This window comes from Atractosteus spatula, chromosome 11 (genome assembly GCF_055471065.1).
Source record: "Atractosteus spatula isolate fAtrSpa1 chromosome 11, fAtrSpa1.hap1, whole genome shotgun sequence".
NCBI lineage: Eukaryota > Metazoa > Chordata > Actinopteri > Semionotiformes > Lepisosteidae > Atractosteus > Atractosteus spatula.
The window spans coordinates 13,937,231-13,963,609 of NC_142716.1; the positions used below are offsets into that span (position 1 = coordinate 13,937,231).

Sequence of the window (26,379 nt, forward strand, 5' to 3'; positions counted from 1 at the left end):
ATTTCCTTACACTTATACAGTGCTTTTCACCCCCAGTAGATCAGTGACCTATTTGTTAATATATTACAGAAAAAGAAAACAAGATTTTCCCTTGTTTTAATTTTCAAAAAAAAACATTTGCAAATCCTTTACTGGTGTCACAGTCACAGTGATGACCACATTTGCACAAAATCTAGGATTAAGTACAGGGTAGCAAAGGGTTGTAAGGGAGACCTGGAAGTAAAAGAAACCTGCTGTCTCTGCCATCTTCAAAAAATCTATAAAAAACACACTTCCCCAAACTTAAGTGTGCAGAAAACTAATATATTAAGAGTAGAAAATCAGAATTAATTCTTTCCAAAATTTTTATTCCTCACATTAAAACGGTTAGAAATGAAATATGCCTCCTATGAAACATCCTAGAGAGTCTTTCGATATATTACTGCTCCTTCAATATATTCCAGATAAAAATCAATTAAGGGCAATTCAATGGGCAGGTGAGTTACCTGCTTTTCAGAACAATGGCTTGTCTTTTGTTCCTTTGAGAGAGGAGATGAATGCTTTAAACTTACGGAATGCTGACATTATTCCACAGAAAAAGACTGAAGACATGTATCACCAAACGTATCTCATAAAAGGAAGACCACTGGGTCAAAGAATAAATAAAAAAAAGTACAAGTGTTACCGTAACTCCCAAAGTCTTACTAAAAGTTCCATTATTGATCTGCAACACATTATTCATACAGTATGTCATTAGTAGTTTGTATTTGGTATGCAGCATGACAAATTGTTGATTTGCTTATTTAGAAAAGCCTTGTGTTGGCTCTATGAAAAGATTGTTTCTTTATTGTTCTAAGGCTCCTCACATGAGTATGATGGTCAGTTCATTTTAGTCTCAGATTCTTCTATGATGAAAAATTGAAATAATTTCTTTGTAATAAATACTGTTTGAAATAAATAAAGGTGACAATTTTATGTTGTGTAACACATGGGCTACATTAGTTCTAACATACAATATACTGGCAACAACCAACACAAGCTATATTTTTATTTTTAACAGACAATTCCAATTTCTTTATGATTTTTGTGTCCTATTATTCTTTGGTGGGCATTCAGCTGCCTTTCCTGCTGAAATTCTGGCCCATCAGTGTATGACAAACAACAAAGTCATTTAACAAACACAAAACACAGAATACCATATCCTAAAAAAGCTACTTACAATGCTACTACTTAAAATGCTTAAACGTTTCCTTGAGGAAACAAAATTCTAGCAAACATTTTGGTGACACTTTAGTTTAGAGGCTGCAAATGACACAGTACTGTGTGTATCCACAATAAACAATGTTAAAAAACACTAAGGTAATCATTATTGAAGTGTTCAGATAGGTGACTTATCAGATTTTTAACAACCATACAATTAATTATTAGTAGGACGTAGTTCTAACAAAGTTATTAACACACTATTGTTATTCCATTCATCTCTTATAAATGGAATTTGCAGGTCATAACTAAAATCGTATCAATATGTAATTAATTCTGCAGTATTCATATTATGAAAAATGGCAGTCTCTTTCATTGATACTATACTGCAACATTAAATACAATCTTCTTTCTAACAAGGTGTAACTAAATTTTTACACCAGCTTGGCTATTTAATAACCAGGAACATGAATCAAGTACCGTGAATAGCACTTCAATGAAGTCAGCCTTCATTTAACCATGTGAGATGCTTCAGAGAGTATTTTCATGGTGATCCAGTGGAAAATTAATTTATTTGTCAGTTTTAAACACTAAAACAAGGCTATATTAACATTTGTTTAAAAACAAATAATAACACCTTGAATACACCTCTTTTTGCATAGACTCTGTATCTCACACCCATCAACAATAAGCTCATAAATTGAGTTTAACCATAGATTCTGTAAACCATTTTCATTAACATGTTTACAAATCAAAGACATGCAATTCTTAATAATGTCAGAGAATGATACCTGTCAATAATGAACTTAGTGAGGAAAATGATCTTAGCCTTAATAACCAAAGAAGACTAGAGATAATTTGTCAAAAATCTTCTTACAGGAGGTCTTAAAAAAGGGTAACTCGCCACACATTTTGGTCAAATAAGTCCCATTGACACATTTTGGATCCTACTGTATGTTTGATACATTTCTTTTGGAAGTTACAAATACTTTTTTAATTATTTTTTTTTTCCTGAAGGGTTTCATATTAATGCAGAACATCTCAATCGATGTTGATTTAGAATAACTAAATATTAAAACGAAAATGCTGTATATTAATGTCAACTAGATAGCGTTCTAAAAAACTAGAGTGGTCCAGCTTGGATGAGAAATCTGCAACACTGCTACAGTATCTCTGAGAGACAAAGCTAACTCAGAATACCAGATTTTGTCATATATTGTCACGTATGTTGTATATTTTGTTGTACTGTATATTTTGTTGGTGAAAAACAAACGTTCCATTTAGAGATATTTCTATACTGCACTGTAACAGGATGTAACAAGGTACAGTAATTGCCTTAAGGCTTGTTCTACAGTGAATGCAAACATACAGTGGAAGCTGTTTGCCATATAAACATCTCATTAGCACCATTAGCTACATGCTGAAAGGTAGTTCTTCTGCCTTCCAAGGCAATTCTCTGAAACTTTGTTTACAACTGAACCAGCATTGTATGTTACTGTAGATTATGACATGGAAGGTTATGAAAAAAGAGTATCTGAAATTTTTTGTCTCTGTTGGGTGCATATCTCATCAATTCTGGACCTCCCTTGCTTTTCTGAAGTCTCGAGTCATGCTTCAGCCCAACACATTCCATACAAGACTTTAATTTCTCCCATTTGACAGCACACACCAGTTACATGGGTGAGTCTGATGTTCACATCTAAACAGTTAACCTGTATATTGAAGTCTCTATTGGAAAAGAACCAATGCAACAGTGACATTAATAATAACAAAAAAGAATCACAGCACAGATCTGAAGGACGCATTACTGAGTAGGGGGGTTTGAACTTCCTTGCATTTCAGTAAAGTGGCTTTTGTCCTTGGCTTTCAAATTCTGACCAAGCATCATTCAATTCCATAAAAATCATCTTGGCATACTGTTCGTAGGGTTGCCCAGTTGCCTTAAAACAAGAGTAAGAGGAACAATTTCAGTATTTAGTACAAATTTTTTTTCTCAGGTTTAAAACATTTACACTATAAAAAAAACTGCATGCGGTCTGCATTACAGAAGAGTTCTATGCTTTATACCCCTTATTGCTGATTTCCTGTATAATGTACTGTACTTGTGATTTGAAACAGCTTTCACTACAAGACCAGGTTTCTGTCTTAACCACACCACTGTTAGGGCATTGTAAATTTACAAGATTGTTCTCCAGAGGGTTGAGATGATGTACAAACCACATCTTTCTCCATTAAGCTTTTACTTTTTCCTATTATAATTTATGGTATGAAAAGAATCCTTTAGAGCAAAAAGATAATAACTAAACAAAATCTTTAAAAATACAAAAGGTATACGTGTAGTGATCCATCACTAAGTTATAGTAAAGAGCAAGTACTGCAGATGTTTGTTGCTTTGGGTTTGTAAAAGCTGTAAGGGTAATAAATGGGCACTTTCAGGACATATATAAATTGAATACTTTCCCCATAATCAACCCTAATGTTGTGTATGTGCAGTATCTGTCGTTTTCTTTTTACTAATGGTTTTTCAGAAAAAATCCAATAACCCATCACTTCATGCCTCATTAAGAAAAGTTTGGAAAAACAGTGAAAAAAGGACTTTTCTGCACGGCAAGCATTTGAAATCCAGAATACAGTGTTCACTGCAAGGGAATTTGTTTCTCTGCAGTCTACCAAGAGACTTACCTTATCTGGATGAACCACGAGCACAGCTCTGCGATAGACTTTTTTGACCTGTTCCGGGGTCACCAGGTCAGCCATGCTTATAGGCTTCCACTTGGTCTCTCCCTCCCACAGGACCGTGTGCATTGTGGAGAGCAAGGCGCGGATGTTCCGCTCCTTCCCTTCAATCCACTCCAGAATCTAAACAAGACGCAGAAAAGAACTGGGGCTGAATTTGGGCTGCCGTTTCTGACCACTCTTTAAATCAGCAAGGAGCAGGGAGCATTATTCTTCATAGGGAGAATCTATCATTACAATTGTCTCCCACCTGCTACTGTCTGACATCTTCTAATCCATCCATCTACTTTAAAACCTCCTTATCCAATACAGGGTCGGGGGGCCTTGACCCAGCAAGCAACAGTGCACAGCAGGGATGGGTCATCTCACTGACACACATAGACACACTCACACGACAGCCAGCTTTCCCAGAAGCCAACTGACCTACCTGTATTTGGATTGTGGGTGGAAACTGGAGCACCAGGAGGAAACCCAGGAGAAAACAGGGATACAAACTCCACGCAGACGGCATCCCGGAATTTGAGCCAGGGCCTCAGCACTGCAAGGCAGTAGTGCTAACCACTAAGCCATCTTGTCACCCCACAACTTCCAATTTTTGAATCTGTTACCTTTAGCTTCTCAGGGTCCATTTCCTTGGCCATCTCTTCCTTTCTCATTTCTGCTATTGTTTTTGGACCCTTCTTCTCCTTGCTCGCTGAGAAGCCTTGTCCAGACAGCAAGTCATCAAAGTTAGCGTCTGTCACTTTTGGTTTGGTCCCTGAGCAAATATAATTTAAAAAATATTTTTAAAATATAGCCCACATTAATTTCGTTTACTGACTTATTCCTATTGAATTTATTACTGTATTTGTTCACGAGTCAATTCACGGTTTTTGGAGGTTTTCACTTTTTGCCCATTATCTAAAAACTAGGTACACTTATGCTTTAAAACTCTCCAGCAATGCAAGATTGCTTAATGCAGTAATTAACTTGTACAGCTCGGTAGCTGCTATTAGGTTTCTGCCGATTTAAGGCAGATAATTTCAACAACAGGCTCTCATTGTTATAGACCAATAGGGTTAAGAAATACTTCTTTTCAATTGCTGGAGCACATCTGGTGTGAGAGGAACACCTGATATTAGCTGTTGGCTCCTTGTGAATTTGATACCCAGGCGAATACAGTTACCCTGTCACGGACTCACCGAAGTTGGCAGTCTGTTTCCCACTGGTATTGGGAGCACTGCTCATGCTGGCGAAGCTGACATTATAGTTAGGCCTGTTCTGGGGGGAGGAGTGGGGCATGGGCGGTGGGGCAGGCTTTCCCTGCTGAGGTTGCCATGACGACCCCCCCTGCTGCCAGGTGTAGCCGGTGTTTTGCTGCCAGGAGCCTGTCGCAGTGTGCTGGGGGGAGGGTTTCTGGGGAGAGCCCATTGGAGGAAAGATGCCCCCACTGCCAGTTGGGGTTGTGGGCTTGCTGGAAAACCCGGAGCCACCTGTTGGGTGATTACTGAGGATTTACAAGGAGTTTGTAAAAATCAGTGCCAGTAGAGTTACTAAGAAAGAGATTGTTCATCAATTACAGCATGTCAAAAGCAGACTGATAAATTCTCAAGACTACAGAAAGAAACAAGTTCATAAATCGGAAAAGTTGGAAGCAAGATTTCTTCCTGTGAAAAGAAAGAAAAAAGCTGGAGACATAACATTTTTCTATCCGCGGCCATGTGATGGACATTCCAGTGGCACTGAACTGAGGAAAGCCTTACCTCCTAAATTAGCGCCAAGATTCCCAAGGTCAGCAAAGGGGTCCAAAGTGTTAGGTTTTGGCTGATGTGTGGGAGTACTGTGGACAGAGCCAGTAGGACTTGTGCTCGCTGACTTACTTCCCATCCCAAAGCCTCCATGAGCAAAACGTATGGGCACACAAAAGTTAAATGGAAGGGTGTCAACAAAAAAGTGGCACAACATTTATTACAGTAACAAATTGAATGACACATCTGTGGTTTGAGCTAAGAATACACAATACACAATTAAGTAATAAGGAGATCTATCTCCAGCCCATGTGGGCATCCTAGCAAGACAATGTGTGGTACTAGACTTGAAAGAATCTGGAGAAAAGCCTGCAATTATTACCTGGTGCAGAGGGCTTGTTCCACTCCCATCCTCCCATCAGGTTCTGCTGCTGTATGTTGACTGTAGGGGTAGTGGGAGGGACTGGAGATGTTCTTCCTACAGGGAAAAAGCAATGCACAGTCAGCATGATAAACAGCGTTGAGAACAGTGGGGCATTCGAGAGGGAGAAACAGTGGGTTAGATAAGTATTTTAACTCATAAAACAGCACTGGCTAAAAGTAAACAACAAACGTCTTCACCTGAAGTCTAGGATTAAAAAAAATTAAGAAAATGGAACTACTGTACATCACCACATGACAAGGGAGTCTCTACAAACTAAAATGGGCAATTTGTATGATTTGCTACTTAATTATTGCGAGTTAAAAGAACCTAGAAAAGAGGATTATAATCAGTTTCTAGAATGCTGACAGCAATCAGACTCTGTACATGTATTCATAGCCTGTTACACGGAGATGTACACAACATCTCTAGTGTTTGTCATGGGATCCTGAGCATAATACACATATGACAGAATAAGATGTGTTCAGTACAGAAGTGCATGCCTTACCCATGTGAAAGGGGTCACTGCCTGTGCTCTGTGAAGTAGGGGATTGGGACCGAGTCACATGCAGAAAAGGGTCAGTCTGCCCTGTATTACCTGTAGCTAAGAATGATCCCAAAAACTCCTGGCCCTGAGGTTTAGGACTGGATCCAAATGGATCAAAACCTGTTACAACAAATAAGCCCTCGTTACTTTTAATACAGATGCATCTAAAGCAAACCAGTCACTAAATATTGTGCATAGCTTCATCGTGAAGACAGATCAATAGGTACAATTTAATATAATGAATGAATTCCAATTGCAACCGGTAAATATTATATACCAGATAGGGAAGGAAATCTAATCTAAGACAGAGCATAAGAAATTACCCTGGTCATTTTAAAGTACAAGAATGCAATTTTGTGTTTTCTAAAATGCTGTTTATTCCCAGCTAACAGAAAAAAACTGATGGACGTGAGTGAGAAGGCCAGTACCTTCTTTCGGGCGAGGGGATGGAGATGGAGACGGAGACACCGCTGGTTTGCGGGGGGTGGACGGTGCAGAAGCAGGCCTGCTGTCAGGCTGTCCGCCCTGGGGGGGGCCGTCTCCAAACAGGTCGCTCAGCAGGTCAGTGTTTGTGGGAGGAGCCGCAGAGAAGACCTGGTCTCCGGGACTCCCGTCCAGACCCAGGAGGTCCACATCCTCAGCAGGAGGTGCTGGTGCCGGGGGCTGGGCCTCCTGTTTTTTGCTCCTCCTGGGCGTGCCCTGCTGCCTCTGCGCCCCGGGCTTCTCGTTGCTGGCATTGCTCTGCTGACTGGAGAGGGACAGCAGCTCGTCATCAGAAGGCTCGCTGTCCTCCTTCGCCAGAGTGGTGCGGTCCTCTGCCCCAGACTGGGCCCTGCTGGGATCTGGCAAACACGGGGGAAATGCTTCTTAAACTGGACATTTCAAAGCCCAGTTTAAAATCGTCAATAAGACAAGGTTGTGACTTGTTTTATGAAACCAGAAAGGACAGGTTTGAAACTAAAACTAAGCTACCCAGGATTCTAGTACTAGTATACAGTGAACTACCATTTATACTGTAGTGCTCTCGGGTTCACGTGGGTATGTGCCCTTGCCGCTACCGCCTCAGGTCGGCCCCCCACACCAATGGGGACTCAAACCCTTGCCTCCGGCGTCACTCAACAGGGACCCAGCCAGTTGAGCTAAAGGGAAATCTCCCTTCAGCCCAGCGGCTGTGGTCCCTGCTATTCACAGGGAAGGGCAGTGACGTCACCGCGCTGGTAAGCCAGCTCACACAACCTGTAATATTCGTCGTATGCGTTACAATACAAAGTACCAAACACGAGACACAAGGAGCTCCACTAAATCCTTTAAAATATTGAGGGCTTCTCCTATTACCCAATTCAAACTCAGTACAGTTAAGAGGATCTTGATGTGTTCACAGAATACTTTTAATTTCAGATTTATTTTTAAAAAGTGCGATAAATTACATTACGCTTCTATTTTGGGGCTCTAATATTTGCCTTTTGTGGGAGCTTGTGAAAATAAATGATGACGAAAATGTGAAATAAAAACCTGGATTAAATGAGCTCTCCTCTGTATTAAAAAGACAGCTGACTAGCTCTGCGAATTCTACAGACATCTAGAAAAATAGGTACACTCATCGGTTCGCATTAATTACAGTACGTTGATAACCTTCTATTATGCATTATTTCTTATGCCACAGCCTTACCTTCAAAAGCCTCCATATCCATTTTGTCTTGTTAGAAAAGAATAAAATTGGATTAAAAAGGGTCATTATTTTAATTGTCCTAGAATGTTAGTCAGGGAAATCTTTTGCCTTTCGTTATTTTCATACTAAGAAAACCTAAAAAAGAGTTGTTCAATGAAGCCACATAAAGAATACTTTGTATGCTTCGCCAAAGCAAATTTGCCTGGCTTTAGAAACAGTTTCGAAAATAGAAAGGAAAGTCAATGAAATGGCAGCTTTTCTTTTTAGTAATACAAAAAGACAAAAAGTTGTAGCATCCAGCCTGGTATTAGTATTTGATACCATCCATGAAAACATACACTAGTTGAGGGAAAAAAAGAAAGCCAGAAAGGGATTACACTGGCCAGTTTTTGAGCAGATGAGGAATTCCCATTTTACAGCATAAAACTGGAGAGTTTTCCAGGTTACGTGATATTCCTGTTAAAAAAATGAAATTCCGGACTGGTGAAAAAAATTCAGCCAGGATCATACAAAATTCTGCAAACTCAACCATAAATCTTTTTTTGAGAATAAATTCAGAGATGTGTGATGAGCAGGTTCTTATGTGATTTTGGTTCCATGATACCATACCGATTTGATTTTGATAGGTTCCATGACAGCTACGTACATTAAAACAAAATTTGGCCCAGATAATGTGCAGAGGTTGACACACATTTTTGTTCTTCAGGAAACTTCTAGGCTTCTAGGCTTCTCTACTCAGAATCTGAATTTTCAGAGTTCTACAAAACTGTATATTTTAAGCAACTTTATTTCTATTAAGGTATTTCAATTTACTGTTTTCCCATGGCACAATCGTGAATCACATATTTCACGGCACATTAATGTTCGAGTCTTTTCACATCGAATTGCTTATTTTGCAAAATGCTCTTTCTTCAGATGTTTCCTCTGCTACTTCCTTTACAGTCAGTGATCTCTATGTATCACGTTCTCAAGTTGCACCTTCTCGTAAAGTGCACCTGAAGATAAGGCCAGCTTTAGCAGCTAAGAAAACCTGCACTTTACCATAATATGTGTGCTGCTATGCTAAAGATTTCTATCTTAATAAGGCATCTTAATAAGGCACATTCACCTTAGTGAATTCCACCTTACTTATTGCTAGAGTACGCATGTTGCCGAATAGTACTAACACGTCTCATGTCTACTTTTAGACTTTCTGATGGTTCTGAACTTCCTAAAGGGGGGCTACCTGGAGCAAATAATATCCATGTTTATTGTATGGTATGAAGACATTACAATGAAGCAACCATGCATTTTAAGAGTCTGTAAAGTCAGCTTGTGCCTGTGAGTATAGGCTTTTTCCATCGGTGAGAGATGGAATGAATTTGCATCCATGCACTTCAAGAGTTTATTTGTGAACACCTGTGAAAGTTGGATTTTTCACGTATCTTTTAATTGGATGTCCGGTTCCTCCATTTTAAGATATGATACACATATATTTCAAATGGTCAATTTCAAAAGGAAGAGTATGATTTTGATTGGGTATGGGAACTTATGAATAAGCTCATTTGCTATCATAAAGAATTTCTTTGATGATTATATATTTTTAATCCACTGCAAATGTGCAGTCAGAGGAGCGCCTACTGTAGATGGAACTCATTTTTCAACGGTTCTTATATGGAATATGAATCATGCTCTATTGTTACTTCTATCATGTTTGAAGTTTTATACATGTAAGTGTCGGCTTTTCATAAAATACCATAACATGCTTTTTTTGCTGTGTAATCTTCTGGAAGTGCCTTCACCGCCAACGTTCTCAAGGTTTACACTGAGTAACCTGCATTGTTCAGCTATAGTTCTTCCAATAATAAGAAATAAGTGTGTTCAGCTCAGCTGCAGTTCTGCAGAGATGAACAGAGAAATGTAGTTTGATTTGTGATTCATGTTGCAAGGTTATTTTCATTTGAAAATTCAACTTAAAGTTGCAAGGGCCAAAATATAAGGCCAAATTAAAAGGTTTTGCATTTGTGCTATCTATCTTCAGGCGTCCATGAGATGTTGTTATCCCTTATACACCTTAAAAAGCAGGGCTAGCACAAAATAGGGTCATGTTTCTATGCTCTTGACTGATGCTGTTTATATTAAAATACAATTTTGAATTTTATAGCTTCAATTTGCCCTTTTAAGCCTATCACTCAAGCATAATACTGTCATCTTTCTCCACTCAAGAGAGAGTGTTTCCAGGTTTCTCTTGTTCCCTTAAAACAGTCATTTTTATTGAAGATGGTGGATGGGCTGACACTTGGTCTAGCCCATGTGACTGTACAGACGTACTGTACCCAGATCCTGTATTTGTATAAATAATACAATACATTCATCATTAAGCTCATATGCTTATAAAGTAAATTCAATGGATCACAAAGCTAACAAATGGATCACAGCAAATGTTAAAATAATGCCAATTCAATTTAGTAGATGTTGATGTTAGAGCTGATCCCCTGCAGACAGATGTTTACACTTTTTAAAACTTGTATTTCTTCATGATACTTTTGTTTCCTCCCCTGTCATGCTATGTGCCTCTTTGCCTGATCATCATCGTAAAGAATTTGCTCTCTTTGTCTTATTTACAGTACATAGTAAATACACAGATTGATTGATCAAAGTAAGTTTAGATTAGATTGATTGACTGAATGATTGATGCTCTGTATCAGCTAACTCCTTCGCAACCTAGAACCTTAACTACTGTAAATTCTGCAAAAGTAAACAACATTTCAGTTGCTCTTGTGGCTTAATTAATCTGTCCTAATGATATATTTGTCCATTCCGAGCATTTCAAGGTTCAGATGTGCTGTAGCCCTTTTCAAGTGCTTGTAAAAAAATGCATTTTGCTATTACCGCAGAAGGGAAACTTCTGCCAAAACCTTCAGTGGCGAGCAATGTCTTTTTGACTTCTTTCACCATTTCTTACCTACAACTGCTAAGGCATCCTGATGTTCCTGATGACAGGAAAAGAGGATGTTGGGGCTCAGGTCTTTTGTGGGGTACTGCTCCCATGGTGGAGTGAGATCCTTCTGCTTGTCAGCACTCTCCACCTCAATGTCCAGCACCACATGGAAGAGTTGTGGGTACTTCTCTGGGGAATCACAGGCGTCCAACTCAGCCCTGAACATGTGACAGAAGGGCCTTGTAATACACTGTAGTAACCATTACAGAATGAGAGCTCACCATCACCAGATGCACACTGATATACAGTTGTACTAGGAAGGCTAAGGTTAAAACAGTGAGTAATATATTCATAAGGTACAACAGAAATGTTAAATTAATCAATTGTTAAAACTGTTATCTTCACTCTGCAAAGTTTTGTTTAAAATGTCTTTTCAAAACCACACAAGAAAAGCGATGGTATAATAAGAAACTGAAACTTACTTTGTAAACTTTAACACTGTAGTGCCTGGAGCAATGAAGCCAGTATGGAACTGTATCTGAAATATCTGTGTATTTGTCACCTGCGGAAAAAAGCCAGCAATTTAATAATACAGTCAAAAAATTGTTCAAATGTTCATCCATTCATATTCTGTTCCTCCAATTCAGGGTTGCAGGGGAGCCGAAGTTTATCTCAGCAAGCAACGGGCACAAGGCAGGGTACACCCTGGATGGGACACTAGTTCATCACAGGGCAGACACACAGACATGCACACACTCACACCTAGGGCCAATTTTCCCAGAAGCCAATTAACATACCAGTACGTTTTTGAACTATGGGAAGGAACCAGAACATCATAAGGAAACCCACGCGAACATGGGGAGAACATTCAAACTCCACCGAGATAGCATCCCAGGTCCCCAGCACTGTGAGGCAGCTCTGCTACCTACTTGAACACTGTGAAGCCCTAAAATATTCATAATACATATAATTGAAAAAATGATCTCAGATGTGCTCATTGATAGCCCTGTATAAAGCTATACTCTTAAAACTGAAACCATATTGAACTGCAGTTCATACACCAGATTCATGAATATAGAATGCTTACTCCACTGCAGACTATAGCTTTCTTATTATAAAGCAAACATATTTCGTATTCAAAACCTAGTGCTAAGAAACATGTCTAGAAGCAAAAAAATAACATTTTCCTTTAAAAAAATGCATGCATATTACAAAGGATTGTAAAAAACCTTTGGTAAATCAGAACGAATCCACCAGAGTTTAGTTTCCACTGATATAATATTTTTTTGCCTTCCGGCTCATAAAAAAAAAAAACACATTTCTCACTGTTGCCACAATGAAACGGGCTTTGTGTACCTTTGCCTGAAGCCTTCCACCAATTGTTGATCTCATGTGAAAGACTGAGACGACCACATCCCCCTGAGCACTGATACCCGCTGGAATCACCACCTTCCCCTCCTGGACTCGGTACTCTCTGTGTAATTGCCAGGAAAGGCCCGCGGGAAGTATAAAGCATCAAGGCAAGGCAGTTTTGTAAAATTCATAAGAAAAAAATAAAAGAATAAAAACAAAAATCAGTTGTTTTGCTTTGCTGGCTCCTGTGCCTGTGCTCTTGTTCTGAGAATACTACCGCTATGCCTGTTCTCTTCGTTCTCCACCAAACACGCTGACATTACAGAAACCCAAATGCAGTAAAATACTGCCCAAGCCATTTTGTCCCAGACAGACAATATCATATTCTTTTTATTCTGGTGCACTGTGGAAGTGAAACCTTTTATTCGTTTTTATACACAGCTTTAAATCCACGTTTGAGAACAAAAATTCCTACAGTATGTATTTTTAGTGTCCCCACTACATCCAGGCCTGCTAATCTCACCTCTTAATGTTGGGATTTAAAATATCCCTGACTGAATTTATTCAATGCATCATGTCTGGATTAACATTTAGGCTATGCCTGTCAGGATAGAGATTCTGCTCACCTCATCCTTTCGTAGTCTTGTGCTGTTGAGAAGATCTTAGTCTCCCCAATAAGAATGTCACAGAAAGGTCGACAGCCAGTGTGCTGTTTATTGAAGCAAGGGACAGGACTCAAAGTGACTGATTTTATAACGAGGGGCTTGGAATGTGGCAGTGTGGGCTTCTCCGACACCATGCTGCATATGTAGCCTATGTACCTGGAATGGAAAATAACAGATCACATCAAGCAGTATTTCTATATGGGCCCCTCTGTGGCTCAACCTGTAAAGTTGTTTGCTCAGAGTGCAGGTGGAGGTCTCCAGTCCAGGTACTGTACCTTGCAGTTTAAGGTTTGGGTCATGCTGTATATGGTTGGGATTACTTATCTAGGGCCTCTCAAGAGTTTCGCACAACAGTGACTCATGCAATTCAATGGGAGCCTGCAGTCTTTAAAGTCAGTGAGAGACCTGCATTATCCAAAACTAACTCCCCTATCACATGCTAAATAACAAACAGCTCCACAGATGAGTGTGTTAGACAAGCTTGTCCACTTGTCTCTTTCTCTAATGAGAGGATAGCGCTGTTGTTAATAAGACACTTTCAACTGTTGTGAAAACAATTTCTAAGTCCATTTCAAGTTGACAGTCAGGATTCTGTCGTTATTCATTCAGCTTGTTTCTAGAGTTCCAAAGTTTAAATCTGACAAGGGCCAGGATGAAATCAAAACCCACCAGGCCTGTGTAGTCAGTCAAAGAAGCAGAAAAGCATCAGCCATTACCTTTGTAATTCATGATTAACACTTAATCTTACCTATATGATGATCTAAAAACAAATGTGCATTACCTAAATGATCATTTTATGATACCTAACATGTTATATATGGACAATGCAATTTTTATCTTTACTGCAAAGCATGAATAGAAAAACAATAAATTTAGTTTTTCTTTTGTTCCTAAGGAACCAGGCCAGTGCCTCACCTTTTGTGTGACGGCCATAAGCCTGAGCCAGGCCTCTTGGAGTTGAGTAACTGAATGGCAGGAACTGGATGGTTGAAGAGATGACAGAAGCAGAACATTGCACAGACCAGAACACCTGAGGCTGCTCGGCCATCCTTAGACAATAGTGTGGAAAAACAGTTGATCAAGCATATAGTACATGTAAATCTTTGCAGACAACTAAAACATTACTCAGAAGGGTTATGTACAGTATGAGTCTCCAATGCAGATCAAATCAAAGTTGGTGAGGAAAGTATGCAAAATTACAGCAGTCATTTTTCTCAAATGTATTTTAATATCATACAATGTTTCATATCTGGTAAATGTAGTGTAAAAAAAACAGCTAATGCCAATTATTATTTATTGTTATTTTATAAAGGCCTGCGTACATTTGTCCAGATGCACGTTATTACACAAAATGCACATTGTGAAGCAACGGTGCAATCCACAATGCATACATACCCAAAAGATATGGCAGGCAGCAAACATAAAGTGAAGAAGGCAAGGTGCCTTAGTTTCTCTTCTTACCATGCAATGAATGACACAGACGTTCTTGGGGTTTTGCTTGAGCCAGTTGTGCATGTTTTTACACACAGCGAACAGGTTGTGTAGACTGGGGGCTTGCTGTGCTGGCCAGTTGCAGTCGGACACCTGGCAAATGTCAAACATGTACGTCCATTGAGATCACCGATATATCTGTAGATCCAAAACATCTACTGTAGGTTTGGTTTGAACAACATGGCTCCTCTCCCTGACCCTACTGTATATGCTAATACTTACACGTGTTAAACAGCTGTCACATATATCTTTCATAAAGAGGCCCAAACTAATCATTATGTTCATTTGGAAAAACTACATAGGATGTAGAAGTTTGAGTAGGGCGCTGCGTCAGCAGGTGGAGGCTGCAAAGGAACAGGTAAACATTTATTCCATCCTGAAACGAGGCCTCACAGTTGAAATGTCGTCTCTTTTCTATTCCTTTCAGCATGGAATAAACCTTTACCTGTTCATTTGCTTATATGTCTGTATAGGTATACAGTCTTACAACACTTACTGTATATTTATTTTTAAAGGCCTTACGCACCCTGTTATGAAACTTGGCAATGCGGTAGACCTTCTGAGACAGGTTGAAGACTGTGTAGTGATCCATGTGCCTGGAGTCTAAGAATGACCGGACATCTTCAATGTGATTCCTGTATCCAATCTCCACAGTTTCAGCCGGGTAAGACATCACTACACAAGCAAGGGACACATTCACATTTACTGTATGTACAAACACACACCTTTCATGCTGCTGGATTCAGTCTTATTTTAGACCAAACACAACAAACTTACACTTACAGAAAATCAGTTACAATATGTTTTGTGAGTTAAAGCCAATTATAATCCTTTTAATTTTGTATACATAGAAAACAGACATATGCAGTTACTACTAAAGGGAGTATAGAGAGAGATTTCTCCTCAAGATTCTCCATAACTTAAAACGCCGTTTTAGATATGTCACCTCTCTTGGGAACTGCCTTTTTCCCCATTTACTAAAGTCAAGGTGCAGCAAGCACATTAATGGATCAACACAGTACAGGAACACTATAAACTCAGCATCTGATGTAATCATCACTACAATAATAGTAAAGTTCAAGGATTTCATCACTGCATTGAGTCACTAAATAACACAGAGTAAGAGCTGAAAAATGGTCAGGATTTGAAGAGAACACTCTGCAGAAATTAGTTCTCATTTAAAAGACCTGAATGGGAAAACATCTTGCATGTTGCCACTTGTGATTATATCACCCTTGATGCAAGAAACTGTCTTTTATTGACTGGCCTGATGGCTTTCAATCTTGGATAATGAGTACTCATACTGTTGACTTAGCTTTGAACTGAAGCCTAATGGACTGTGTCGGAGTTACAATAATATTGTCTGTGAATGATAAGCACTGTGTTTAACCATAATATCTCCTCAGATGCCACCAGCATTGTAGCAGAGCCTCACTATGAATTAAGATACACCAGTACAGGTTTGAATGCAATAACAAAAATGCTGTTTCCTTGAGGTAACATCTCTTATCTTGATTTGATGTACTGGCTATTTGAATACTGATAAAAAAAACCTAGACTGCTTTGCAATACTAAAATAGGATTTAGATACTGTACTAAGACCTCTTAGGACAACCTGGTTACTGTAGTAAGTGGTCGTGGACCAGTAGGTGGCGGTCTTCAATCAGGACCAGAATTTCCCAGCCAATGCTCTAGTATGATATGCAGGACAACTGTGCCATAGGCAGTACTGTCTTTTGCATGAGATCATAAATCAAGGTCATGATGACTCAGCCATTAAGCACCTCATAGCACTGTCCTGAAGAATTGGGGTATCAAACCCAGTGTCCAGATTAAATTCCACTATAGACTTCCACACTTTCCACTTATGCCTGCCACTAGACTGGCATCGCATTCAATGCTTCTCCCTTGTGGTGAGCTCACAAGACGGCCCCACATTGCCTTTTCAGGCTGAGCCCGGCAACCAGGTGCTCGCCAGCGAACGCCACCCCCCTGGCCTGGCTCCAGGGGCAGGTCCCGGTAACCCTGTCCCGGGCAGGGTGCATTCGATCTTAGTTTATCCTGTCATGAGGGTCTTTTTTAGACCATTCTTTTGTATGACCCCTCAACTCAGACTTGAACGCCAAGGTAAACCCTACCAGGAGCATTAGGCTCCAGATGACGCATCCCTGAGGTACACAAGCCCCACCACCAGGACAAGGTGACGATCCATGGGGGGGGAGCTAGAATCTGTTGCTGGGGACAGGGAAGTCTGGGCTGATCTACTCAGCTTGCTGCAACCACGACCCTCACCAGGAAAAGCGGAGTAAAAATGGATAGATTGATGGACTTCAACAATCAAATAGGGGTATCAGCCCCCTATTCCTCTGGCTAAATTCCACTCTTCCAAACAAGCCTACCTAACATTTGTACCACCAATCCATTTGGTGAACCAATTTCTCACTTCTCCATCTGAACTGCTGCGTAGTGGGGCTGCAGACAGATAGAGACTGCCGAGCATCACCAAGATGGGCTCTGCTCTTCGGAGGGGTGGATGAAGTATTGGGCCTCTCCTGCACATGTAAACCCTGTGGTCCTCTTTGGGATGAAAAGCACTATATAAATGTAATTACTTAATTAAATACAGAACAAAAAGCATGTTTGGACTTTATGACTAATTACATGTTCAATGCGTGCTAATAATTCTAATTCAAAAAAGACTAGTGGACTTCTGGATAGGTTCAGTGCAGTGGTAGGAAAAATAAAATATTTAAAAAATAAATAAATAAGGTCCAAATAAATTTGGTTTTACATACTTTTGTACATTATTATCTTAATTATTACTGTATATTAAGGGAGCCTTTTATTGGATTCAAAATCAATACCTCCTGCTCATCTGAATAACTAATCTCTTCACTGGGTAAGCTTGAGTTATGTCTACTGCCTTTGAATGAAGACTGCAAGGGTCAGATGGATCTGAACATTATGCTTGTAACACTTGAAGGTTAGAGTTTGGTCTCAAACTCAAAGACAGATGCATTCAAAGATGTCTTACTCATCCACTGTTTTTTAGTAGTACTGCACATAGTGACAGTAAATTAAGGAAACCCTGAATGTAACAATTCTTTATTTCATTTTGTTCTTTCACCTGTAGTATACATGAGTTTTACAACCACCATCAGGTGCAACAGAAGCATGAGGATATATGTTTTGACCCAGCCATGGTTATACACATTATAAGTCATGACACACTCAATGTGCCTGTCACATTGCTTTAGTATAGTGCAGGGGCAGGTATTCCAATAAACTCAAAAATAATTTGTAAAAGTAAAAAATACATTACTTACCTATAATGCGTGAAGTAATGTAGGAAATGTCAAGCTCCCCTTTTGTATAACTGAAATTCAGACAAGCAGATATATATCATATTAGCAAAAAGAAGTACACACATTTTTTCACACTGCCCTTCTTTGTTATCTGCAGTAGAATATACAGCAGAATAAGCCACAATGGTGACAGAAATGAGATGAATGTCTCGCTTTGGACTGAGAAGTCATTTGCACTTTGTTCTGGAACAGACAATCCATTCCAATAAGCTGTTAAGGATTGTTAAGAGTATGTCAGCGGCAAACCGCATAAGAGATAATTGAAAGGCACTGTAGTACTCGAACGTCTGTTCACTGGAATTAAATACGAATATATGATATTATCAGGCTTAGACACTTTGTGAGTAAAAGAACAGTCACATTTCAACTAGTGGAAATGAAACTTTCTTACATTTTTGGTTGTACACTATGATGTATTACATTTGATTGTATAAAGAAAATCAATCACATAAATTCATGACCTTCCGGTGTCACAATCCACTTGATCTCGAAATCAGTCAGATCACACCAACGCAAGATTTTAAGGCACTTGACATTGTATAGCCGATTGTGAGTTAATGGATGCAACAAAGTCACTGTCATATCTACTGTACATATGTACTGTATGTGCTTTGCTCTGTATACAGTATGTTAACAGCTTCCTCCTATGATTTATCTGCATGTTCAGCTCAGTGTTATGCAGCATTCCAAAGGGAACTATCCTGCTGAAGTATCCAAAACCTTACATATTAAAATGGAAACACAAAATGCAAACAGGGACGCATCTTACAAGAAGTCAAGTTTACATGAGTGTGAACACCAGTGACTTATCCCTCCCCCTGTAGTGTACACAGAAAACATGCAGGATCCATAAAGTTAATCATAATCATGGGGCGGAGCGGTGGCTCTGTGGCTAAGGATCCCGGTTCAAATCCCACAGCCGGCAGAGGAATCCTACTCTGTTGGGCTCCTGAGCAAGGCCCTTAACCCCAACTGCTCCAGGGGCGCTGTACAATGGCAGACCCTGCACTCTGACCCCAGGCTCTCTCCCTGTCTGTGTGTCTCATGGAGAGCAAGCTGGGGTATGCAAAAAGATAATTCCTAATGCAAGAAATTGTAAAGGGTTAACAAAGTGATGTTATTATAATTGCAAGCTCAATTTTCAGACTATTGCATTGACTAAAGCTACCGTATTGAATAAAAGCATAGAAATAGTGTATACAAGACACCAGCCAACAGTTAGCAACAAAATCCCAGCCAGCTAAACACTTACATTTCCTGAAAGTGAAAACTTTAGAAGCTCTCCAGGGGTGGGAGGAGGTAGTAACGGGAAAAATTAAAGAGCCTTTCTTCAAAGTTCAGGATAGTTTTGAGCTTTAGCCACAACACTCAATGTCCTCTGTCTGCCGTCTTATTTTACTCTGTGAACCTTCTGCTGTTCCAACAGATAGATTTATTAAGCATTCTTGCATCCTTGCTTTCAAAGTGGAAAAACAAAGCAAAAATGTGATAAATCACTGCACTGAAGCAAACCGAGTACATCTGGTCCTTGGCACACACCAACAACAAAAAACTCTCTGTTACTGCATAAAAATCAAACAACTTTAGATCAAACTTTCTCTTGACTTTTTAGGCATGCATAAATATTACAATATTTTTTCATATTTAGATTTATTATGCATTAGACTCTGGAGTAGCACTGTTAACTAATTGCCAAATCAGCAAAATTGAATTTTTGAGGAGGGTAACATGACCACAAAAAACAGGCATCTGAGGATCAACTGTTATCTACAGCTGTAGAGTTATACAATGGATGTCATACGAGGCTTAAACAATTAAAGACATGTCTCATGGAAATATAAAATGGTGATAAACCCTGTGTTATAAGATATTCTATAGACAAAGATTTTTTTTCCTCTTACTCTGAGACAACATATTATTTAAACAATATTATGTAATCATGATACAAATAAGCTACTTTTCAACAAGGGAGGAAGGAAAGACGTCATCTATTAGAAAGCTCAATAATGTTAATAATACATGAACAAGAAGGCGTCCACAGACTGAGTCTATCTGCACATGAACTCCTTGCACTTTCCACAGCCAAATTCCTGCACTGCCAGAGGAATCCTTAGAATGGTGGCCGTGACAAGGCAGAAAGCCCTAAAATGATGTCCTCAGAAGGACTGCCCCTGTCCAGCAGACACTGATCCCCTTTGTGAGGCACTTAAGGTCAGCAGCTTCTCAGAGAGAGGTACTGCCAGACACTGGCTGGAGCAACAACAATAGTGAACCATGGCGGATCCACTATCACTCCAATCTCCACTGATCCTTTTTCATCTTTCCTTTAGCCATACTTTCTTTCTTTCTTTCTTTCTTTCTTTCTTTCTGTCTTTCTTTCTGTCTTTCTTTCTCCCTCCACCAAGCTTGCAGGTTGAAAAAAAAATAATAAAGTGAAAACTGCCACCTCAAAATTCTGATCTTGTTAGCCATTTCATGCTGAAACGTGCTTTGCTCTGAGGAGTCCTTCCTCGCCTGTGTTTCAAGTGCCTGGTACATATGACTCATTAATGACAGAAAATCAGCTGCCTCCTTCACTATTTGTAGGATTCTCAATTTTTGGTCATTTTAAATCACGTCATATCTCTTGAAATGCTCTATATTCTATGACATAAATACTCAATGGTGCAGAACCCACAGGGAAACATTCTAACACACTTCTAACTCAACTCAATGGTTATCGATTCCCCTTACAATTTACTTGCTTCTTCACTTCAGATATGCAAATGTAGACAAATACATATTATGTTTATAGACTTTTTTCATTGCTCTTATGAACAAACATGCTGGTGGCTGAAATAAACAAAATCTATCTTTCAGACTAGATTTGCTATTCTTTTCACAGCAATATCCAAATCTACTAGCCCATTTCATTTCTTTTTCAAACAGCAAAAGAAAATGTCAGCGGGTTTTCAGGCTGGTAATGTGTGTACTGTTGCTTTGCCCACTGTGAAAATACATAAAACATTTAAATCAGTATAATTTAAGATGTATTTTAATCAATTTTGCACATGCCTTCCATATGGGCTGTGCACTTAAAATAATCAAGCATGGTAAATGCGTTTTACCGTCACTTAAAGTATTCCTTCTTTTTTAAACTGACTGATCAATTTGAGTAGGCAACCATCACGAGAACTTAACATGCAAATATAGCCTTAGCAAAAAGAATTTACTTCAATTCAAATAAGAATATTACTGAATTGAAATTGAAAATTAAAAGGCTCAAACCACATTCTAAAAACCTGTCATTTTTCTCATTTGTACCCAATTTCTTATTGGATTATTGTGTAAAATAATCGAGCCACTTTCACTGCCCACCCCAAGATAATGGAAGTGGCTTGTGCAGTTAATACACCAAGAGATTCAACAGATGAAAGAAATTCAAGAAGAGGCCAGCGGTACATAAAAGCCTTGTGACTTACTTTGCTACAGAATGCATCACCTTGGAAGAGGTGTCCTTCAGGGTGTCTTTGAGGTTGTCCTTGAGGTTGCTGAACAGCCTTCCTGCCCCTCCCTTCACCATATCCAGCAGTCCACCTCCATAGCTGGCCTCCATATCTGGAGATGAAGCACCTTTAAGTGACCAGATTTGATGTCTTACAAACACACACAGCATGCACTCTGACAAAGATCAACAAGCCGAAGTAATATCGGGACGCTTCTGCCTGCTTAAAGGTATTAATGTACAAGAAGACGTTTAAGAAGCATTGTTCATCTAATGAATTATGAATCTTATGAGATGAAATCAGGACCGTGACTCAGTCTGTCTGTAGGATTCCTGCGCGGCATGGCAGAACATGCGAGCTGTAGTCTGGATGTCTCTTGACAAGATACGTCATCGTCTTCACACTTACACCAGCATGTTTGCTTTTTTCTCCTACTGCTAAATTTTCAGAAAATGGAAAGCGTTTGGAAAAGGTCATATTTTAAAAAGTGGTGTGGCTTGTGTGTGGAATAAAAAAGATCTGGCTGGACCCAATATAAAATGTTAATAGACTGCCTATCACATCTTGATATACCGCATTTTATAAAGCAGGCACCGAAGGATTACTTAAGCATTTTAGTTATGTTTCAGCAAGGGTCCAAATCTGAAATTTCAAACTAAAAGCAATCTAGGGTAAAAAAATAAATGATCACGTCAGATGTCCTTACATTTTGACAAGTCCTCCATCTCCTCAATCTACAAGTTACACAGGGTAACTTAAAGAAGACTGCACTAGGGAATCCTTTAATGTCTCTGATAAAATTTCTTGTAATTATACTCCTTCTACATCTACAGTACCTCTTTTCACCATTAAGCTGTTGAAACAACCACCATATACAACAAGAAACTTCTATTTCTATTAACTTCTTTTTATTCTACATTTTCAAGCTTACAAAATGGAATTCAAGTGACCCAATGGAAGAGGGCCTGATTATCTTTTTGATTATGCTTATTGATAAATGTCACTGTAGTTTAGAAGCGATGTCTTTTGAAACTATGTACTAAACCTGCAGGCAGCCTTGTAATAAGCACTTTAAAAGCATGCCCAAGCGTTACTTGAAATTAGTCTGTGTAGTTCTCAATGGTGATATGGTGATTGCCTCAACAGATTAAAGGTGGGTTTCTGCATTGTGAAATGCTGTTGTATAGGAAACCTTTATTTGAGATAATCTCGTGGCACTGTATTATCTGCAGAACAGTAGACTCTCATGTTGTTTACATGTGAAAGGAGTTCAAGTGTTATTGAAACAAACATTTGGGTATGCGACTGAAGAGACATTTCTATATGAAGATGATGCATAGACATGTGAACAGAAACTTCACAAGATGTATGTGTGGAGTGTGGAAATAACCAGTTTTACCAAAGACCTAAAACTCAGAACAAAGAGAGTTATAAGTGTACTTAAAATAGTAACTCAGAAAATCCAATTCATAAGCTTTTAATGTGATACCCCTAAACCTACCACATAGGCCATTATAGCGAACATTTCTCCTTTGTTCTTATGCTGATGTATTCCACATTTAAATGAGCATACCATAGTTCACTATCTCTTGGATTTCCTTTCCAAATTTGGAAAAGTCGGGCTTTTGTTCAGCAGCAATTTCCTTTGAACAATTATCTGCAAACCTCAAACAGCTGAGTAATTATAATTCACAGGGTTATTTTACAAATCCTTACAAGGGTTCTGTACTCTTATCATTGCCATAGTGACACATGCAGTGCTCTTAAAAATTACATGAAGGCACACACTGCATTTAATTTATGGATACAGCTTCAGGAAACAAAATAGCCCATAAGACTTCCCTCATTAAGTTATTAAGTTTCCAAAAAAAGATGCTAGGGACAAAGTTTACTACACTATAGAAATGCTATGAGTGCTAGCAGAGTGGATCAGCTTCAGACTCTTAACTGATAGGATTTTGGTTAAGGCCCCTGCTGCAAATACTGCTGCTACTCCCATTTACTCCAGTCCAGCCAGCTATATGAAAGGGGAGTAGCTTTGCTAGGTGATAGGCTCTGTGAGATCAGTGTCCTATCCGGGGGGTGTCTTTCTAGTAACTCATTGCTCCTGAAACCAGCATAAGTTCTGACCTGTCTGGTCTGGTCTTCACTTTTTAGTATTAATAATATTTCATTTCCTAAATATCCTGTGTACTATAGTTTTCAAAATTGTCAGTGTGGTTAACAATATTCCTCCTTTCAAAGAAACCCAATATATTTTCAGACTTAAAAAATAGCACATTTTAGTGTACAAAATGCAGCTGTTGCTTCTGCATTTTATACCTAAATTGGTAACCAGAATAATGGGAATATTATGCAGAACATCTTTTCAAAGTAAACATAAGACCACATATCATACCAGACATGCATTAAAATGGTATTATAAATATACAGATACTGACCAATTAAAAAGAGCAATAATCTAAATGAATTTCCAGAAGCTAAAAATATGAAATCGTTCATACAGCTGTAACTGTTTTTGAACACCTGTATGCTGAGATTCATCAACAACAAAAGTCAAGCGGTACAACACAAACAAAACAGTGATGCAAAACGTGCTGAACTGGACAAAGAGCCTGTGTCACAAATGCTTTTCTGCTGATAGTCTGCACCCTACACACGTTCTGTCTGTGCAAAAACTATTTGACTTTAAATGTTTATTGTTTAAGTGCTGAAAGCCCCAAAGCTGTGTTCTACCCCTGAAAGGATAATGACTCTAAACAGTAAGATGATGTGGCCCATAAAGGAGAGGCCTACTGTACTGTATGTAATGAGCTTAACTGATACTATGCTATCACTGAAAGCTCGGTGATTGCATTATGATTTCACAGGGGCTGAGTCCCAGAGGCCTCCTCATTTTTCAGTGCACTGCAGCGAACCTCCCACTGAACAACTGTCTATTCGTGGCAGTCGGTTTTCGGCGATTTTTGTCTGAAACAAGGATGGGATCTTCCACCTGCCCCAGCGATCAAAATGCAATCGAAGCGAAACAGCAACAGCTGACGTAAACCAGACCTGACGTATTTTTGCGGTTTAGCGAGCCTGCAAGGCAGACTGTGGACATTCGTCAAATAATATTGACTTTATTATATCTTCACGCTGCACCGATCATCTGCAGTATTCTAACACGACATTCACAAAATGATGAAAAAATAGTGCGATGCAGACATTTTATACAGCCACAACAATACAAAAAATAGTTTCAATACGGTTTTATTACTCATGTACATTTCACTTACGATCTCAATCGAGTGTAAAAGACAGTAGCTTCTAATCTAGAAGTATACAGATACAAAGTGGTCCCTCACCAACATTACTTCATTGCTATTTTACACTATGCTCCAACTTCAGCAGCGCAGCATATTTCAGCATGACTAATCGGACGCTGTGATCTCAATAAAATTTGCATAACAGGATTAATAATGGGGAAATAACGACGCAAAACACCTGATCACTTAAAGAAAGAAAGCAAAATACAACCTCGGGGCAATCGGTGCAAACGAAACGGTGCAAATACTAATTAACAAGTATCAAGTTATTATAAAAATATTAATCGGTTCCAAATGTACCACAAAAACGCAGCAACACCCGTGCACATTTCAGCACTCAAGGCAGTGGTGTAGCGTTACGCCCAGACACAAACGAGAAGCATACAGTACGTCTTGTTGTCGGAGTCTTTACCTGAGCTGTCCATGGTGCTGTAGTCCTCCTGTCTGCCTGCAAGATTCACTTTGACTGATGAGCTCCCACCGTGTGTGCTGCCGGTTGTCTCCCCGTTACTGAAGTCTGCGCTGCTGTCGACCAACTGCAAAGATTCATACCCATCGTAACTAGTCTTTTTCTTGTAGCCACCTAGCAGGCTCATGAGCACGCCACCAAATTATGCAAATTACATGTAAAAGAAATAAAGACGATGCACATATCCCTGGTCAGAACACTATTTTTTTTCTTAAGCCTGGTGGCTCAGTCTCTCCTCTTTCCTTCTGCCAGTGAAAAAGCCTGTCATCAGGACTGCATTTACTACACAGCACATTCGAGCCTCTTGCTCTCCCTGCTGAGTTAATGGGTCCTTTCGGGGCTTTCCTTTCCTGGCTCTAGGCCAATCCTGAAAATGCATGTAAGCAAGAGGTGTCCAAGGATTGCCTGTTCTAAGATTTACAGTTATTGAATAACTTGCTTATTTATGTTACTATTAAAATATTTACTCTTTAATTCGTTTATGTCCAGGCCTTTGACTTCTTAGTCACCTTAGCGCTCTTAAGCTATAGTTTTGTAGTTTTGTACTTCCATCCACTGTATATCCTGCCTTACTTCCAAAATCAAGTTCCAAACCTTCAAGTCTGGAATTCTTGAATGCACTCTTCAATTGCAATATTGTAATCTTACAGAGCCAAACGCACAGAATTACATGATTGGCCAATGACATTTTAATGATGATCATTTTATGTAGCAATAAGCACTTTAACAATAGCAGTTACTAACATTAACCATTTCTGAATAACTCAAAATCAATTCATATTTTTTAATCTGCATACATAAAAATGATTGAGAATTTTCACCGATGTCCTTCAAAACAGCTGTGTTTAATAAAGGTAAATGTTTTCCTATTCAACATCTAAATTAGTATTACCCACGTCTTACTTACGCCTGAGTAAGAAGAAAATAAGGGGTAGAGTGGTGGCTCTGTGGCTAAGGATCTGCACTTATAATAATAATAATAATAATTGCTTATACTTATATCGCGCTTTTCTGGACACTCCACTCAAAGCGCTTTACAGGTAA

General features: G+C 39.1%; 1 protein-coding gene across 1 annotated transcript; it reads right to left on the minus strand.

Moving 5' to 3' along the window:
* Window positions 1-2,145: 2,145 nt before the first annotated feature.
* On the minus strand, window positions 2,146-25,683 carry dnajc6 (DnaJ heat shock protein family (Hsp40) member C6). The gene is made up of 18 exons (XM_088927179.1): window positions 25,279-25,683; window positions 21,535-21,685; window positions 18,035-18,084; window positions 15,235-15,383; window positions 14,681-14,801; window positions 14,133-14,274; window positions 13,179-13,373; window positions 12,556-12,673; window positions 11,682-11,761; window positions 11,224-11,417; window positions 7,039-7,452; window positions 6,572-6,730; window positions 6,025-6,120; window positions 5,658-5,789; window positions 5,097-5,387; window positions 4,524-4,672; window positions 3,862-4,038; window positions 2,146-3,119 (listed from the first exon to the last, which is right to left on the minus strand). The coding sequence occupies exons 1-18, from the start codon at window positions 25,460-25,462 to the stop codon at window positions 3,018-3,020; spliced, it is 2,904 nt and encodes a 967-aa protein (XP_088783305.1). The 5' UTR covers window positions 25,463-25,683; the 3' UTR covers window positions 2,146-3,017.
* Between the last annotated feature and the right edge of the window lie 696 nt (window positions 25,684-26,379).

Coding starts and splice junctions, on each gene's coding strand:
- dnajc6 (XM_088927179.1), bottom strand. CDS start 25,462: ATGAGCCTGCTAGGTGGCTACAAGAAAAAGACTAGTTACGATGGGTAT. Junction 13,374..14,132: donor TTATGGCCGTCACACAAAAG/GTGAGGCACTGG, acceptor TTTCCATTCCAG/GTACATAGGCTACATATGCA. Junction 3,120..3,861: donor TCGTGGTTCATCCAGATAAG/GTAAGTCTCTTG, acceptor TCTTGTTTTAAG/GCAACTGGGCAACCCTACGA.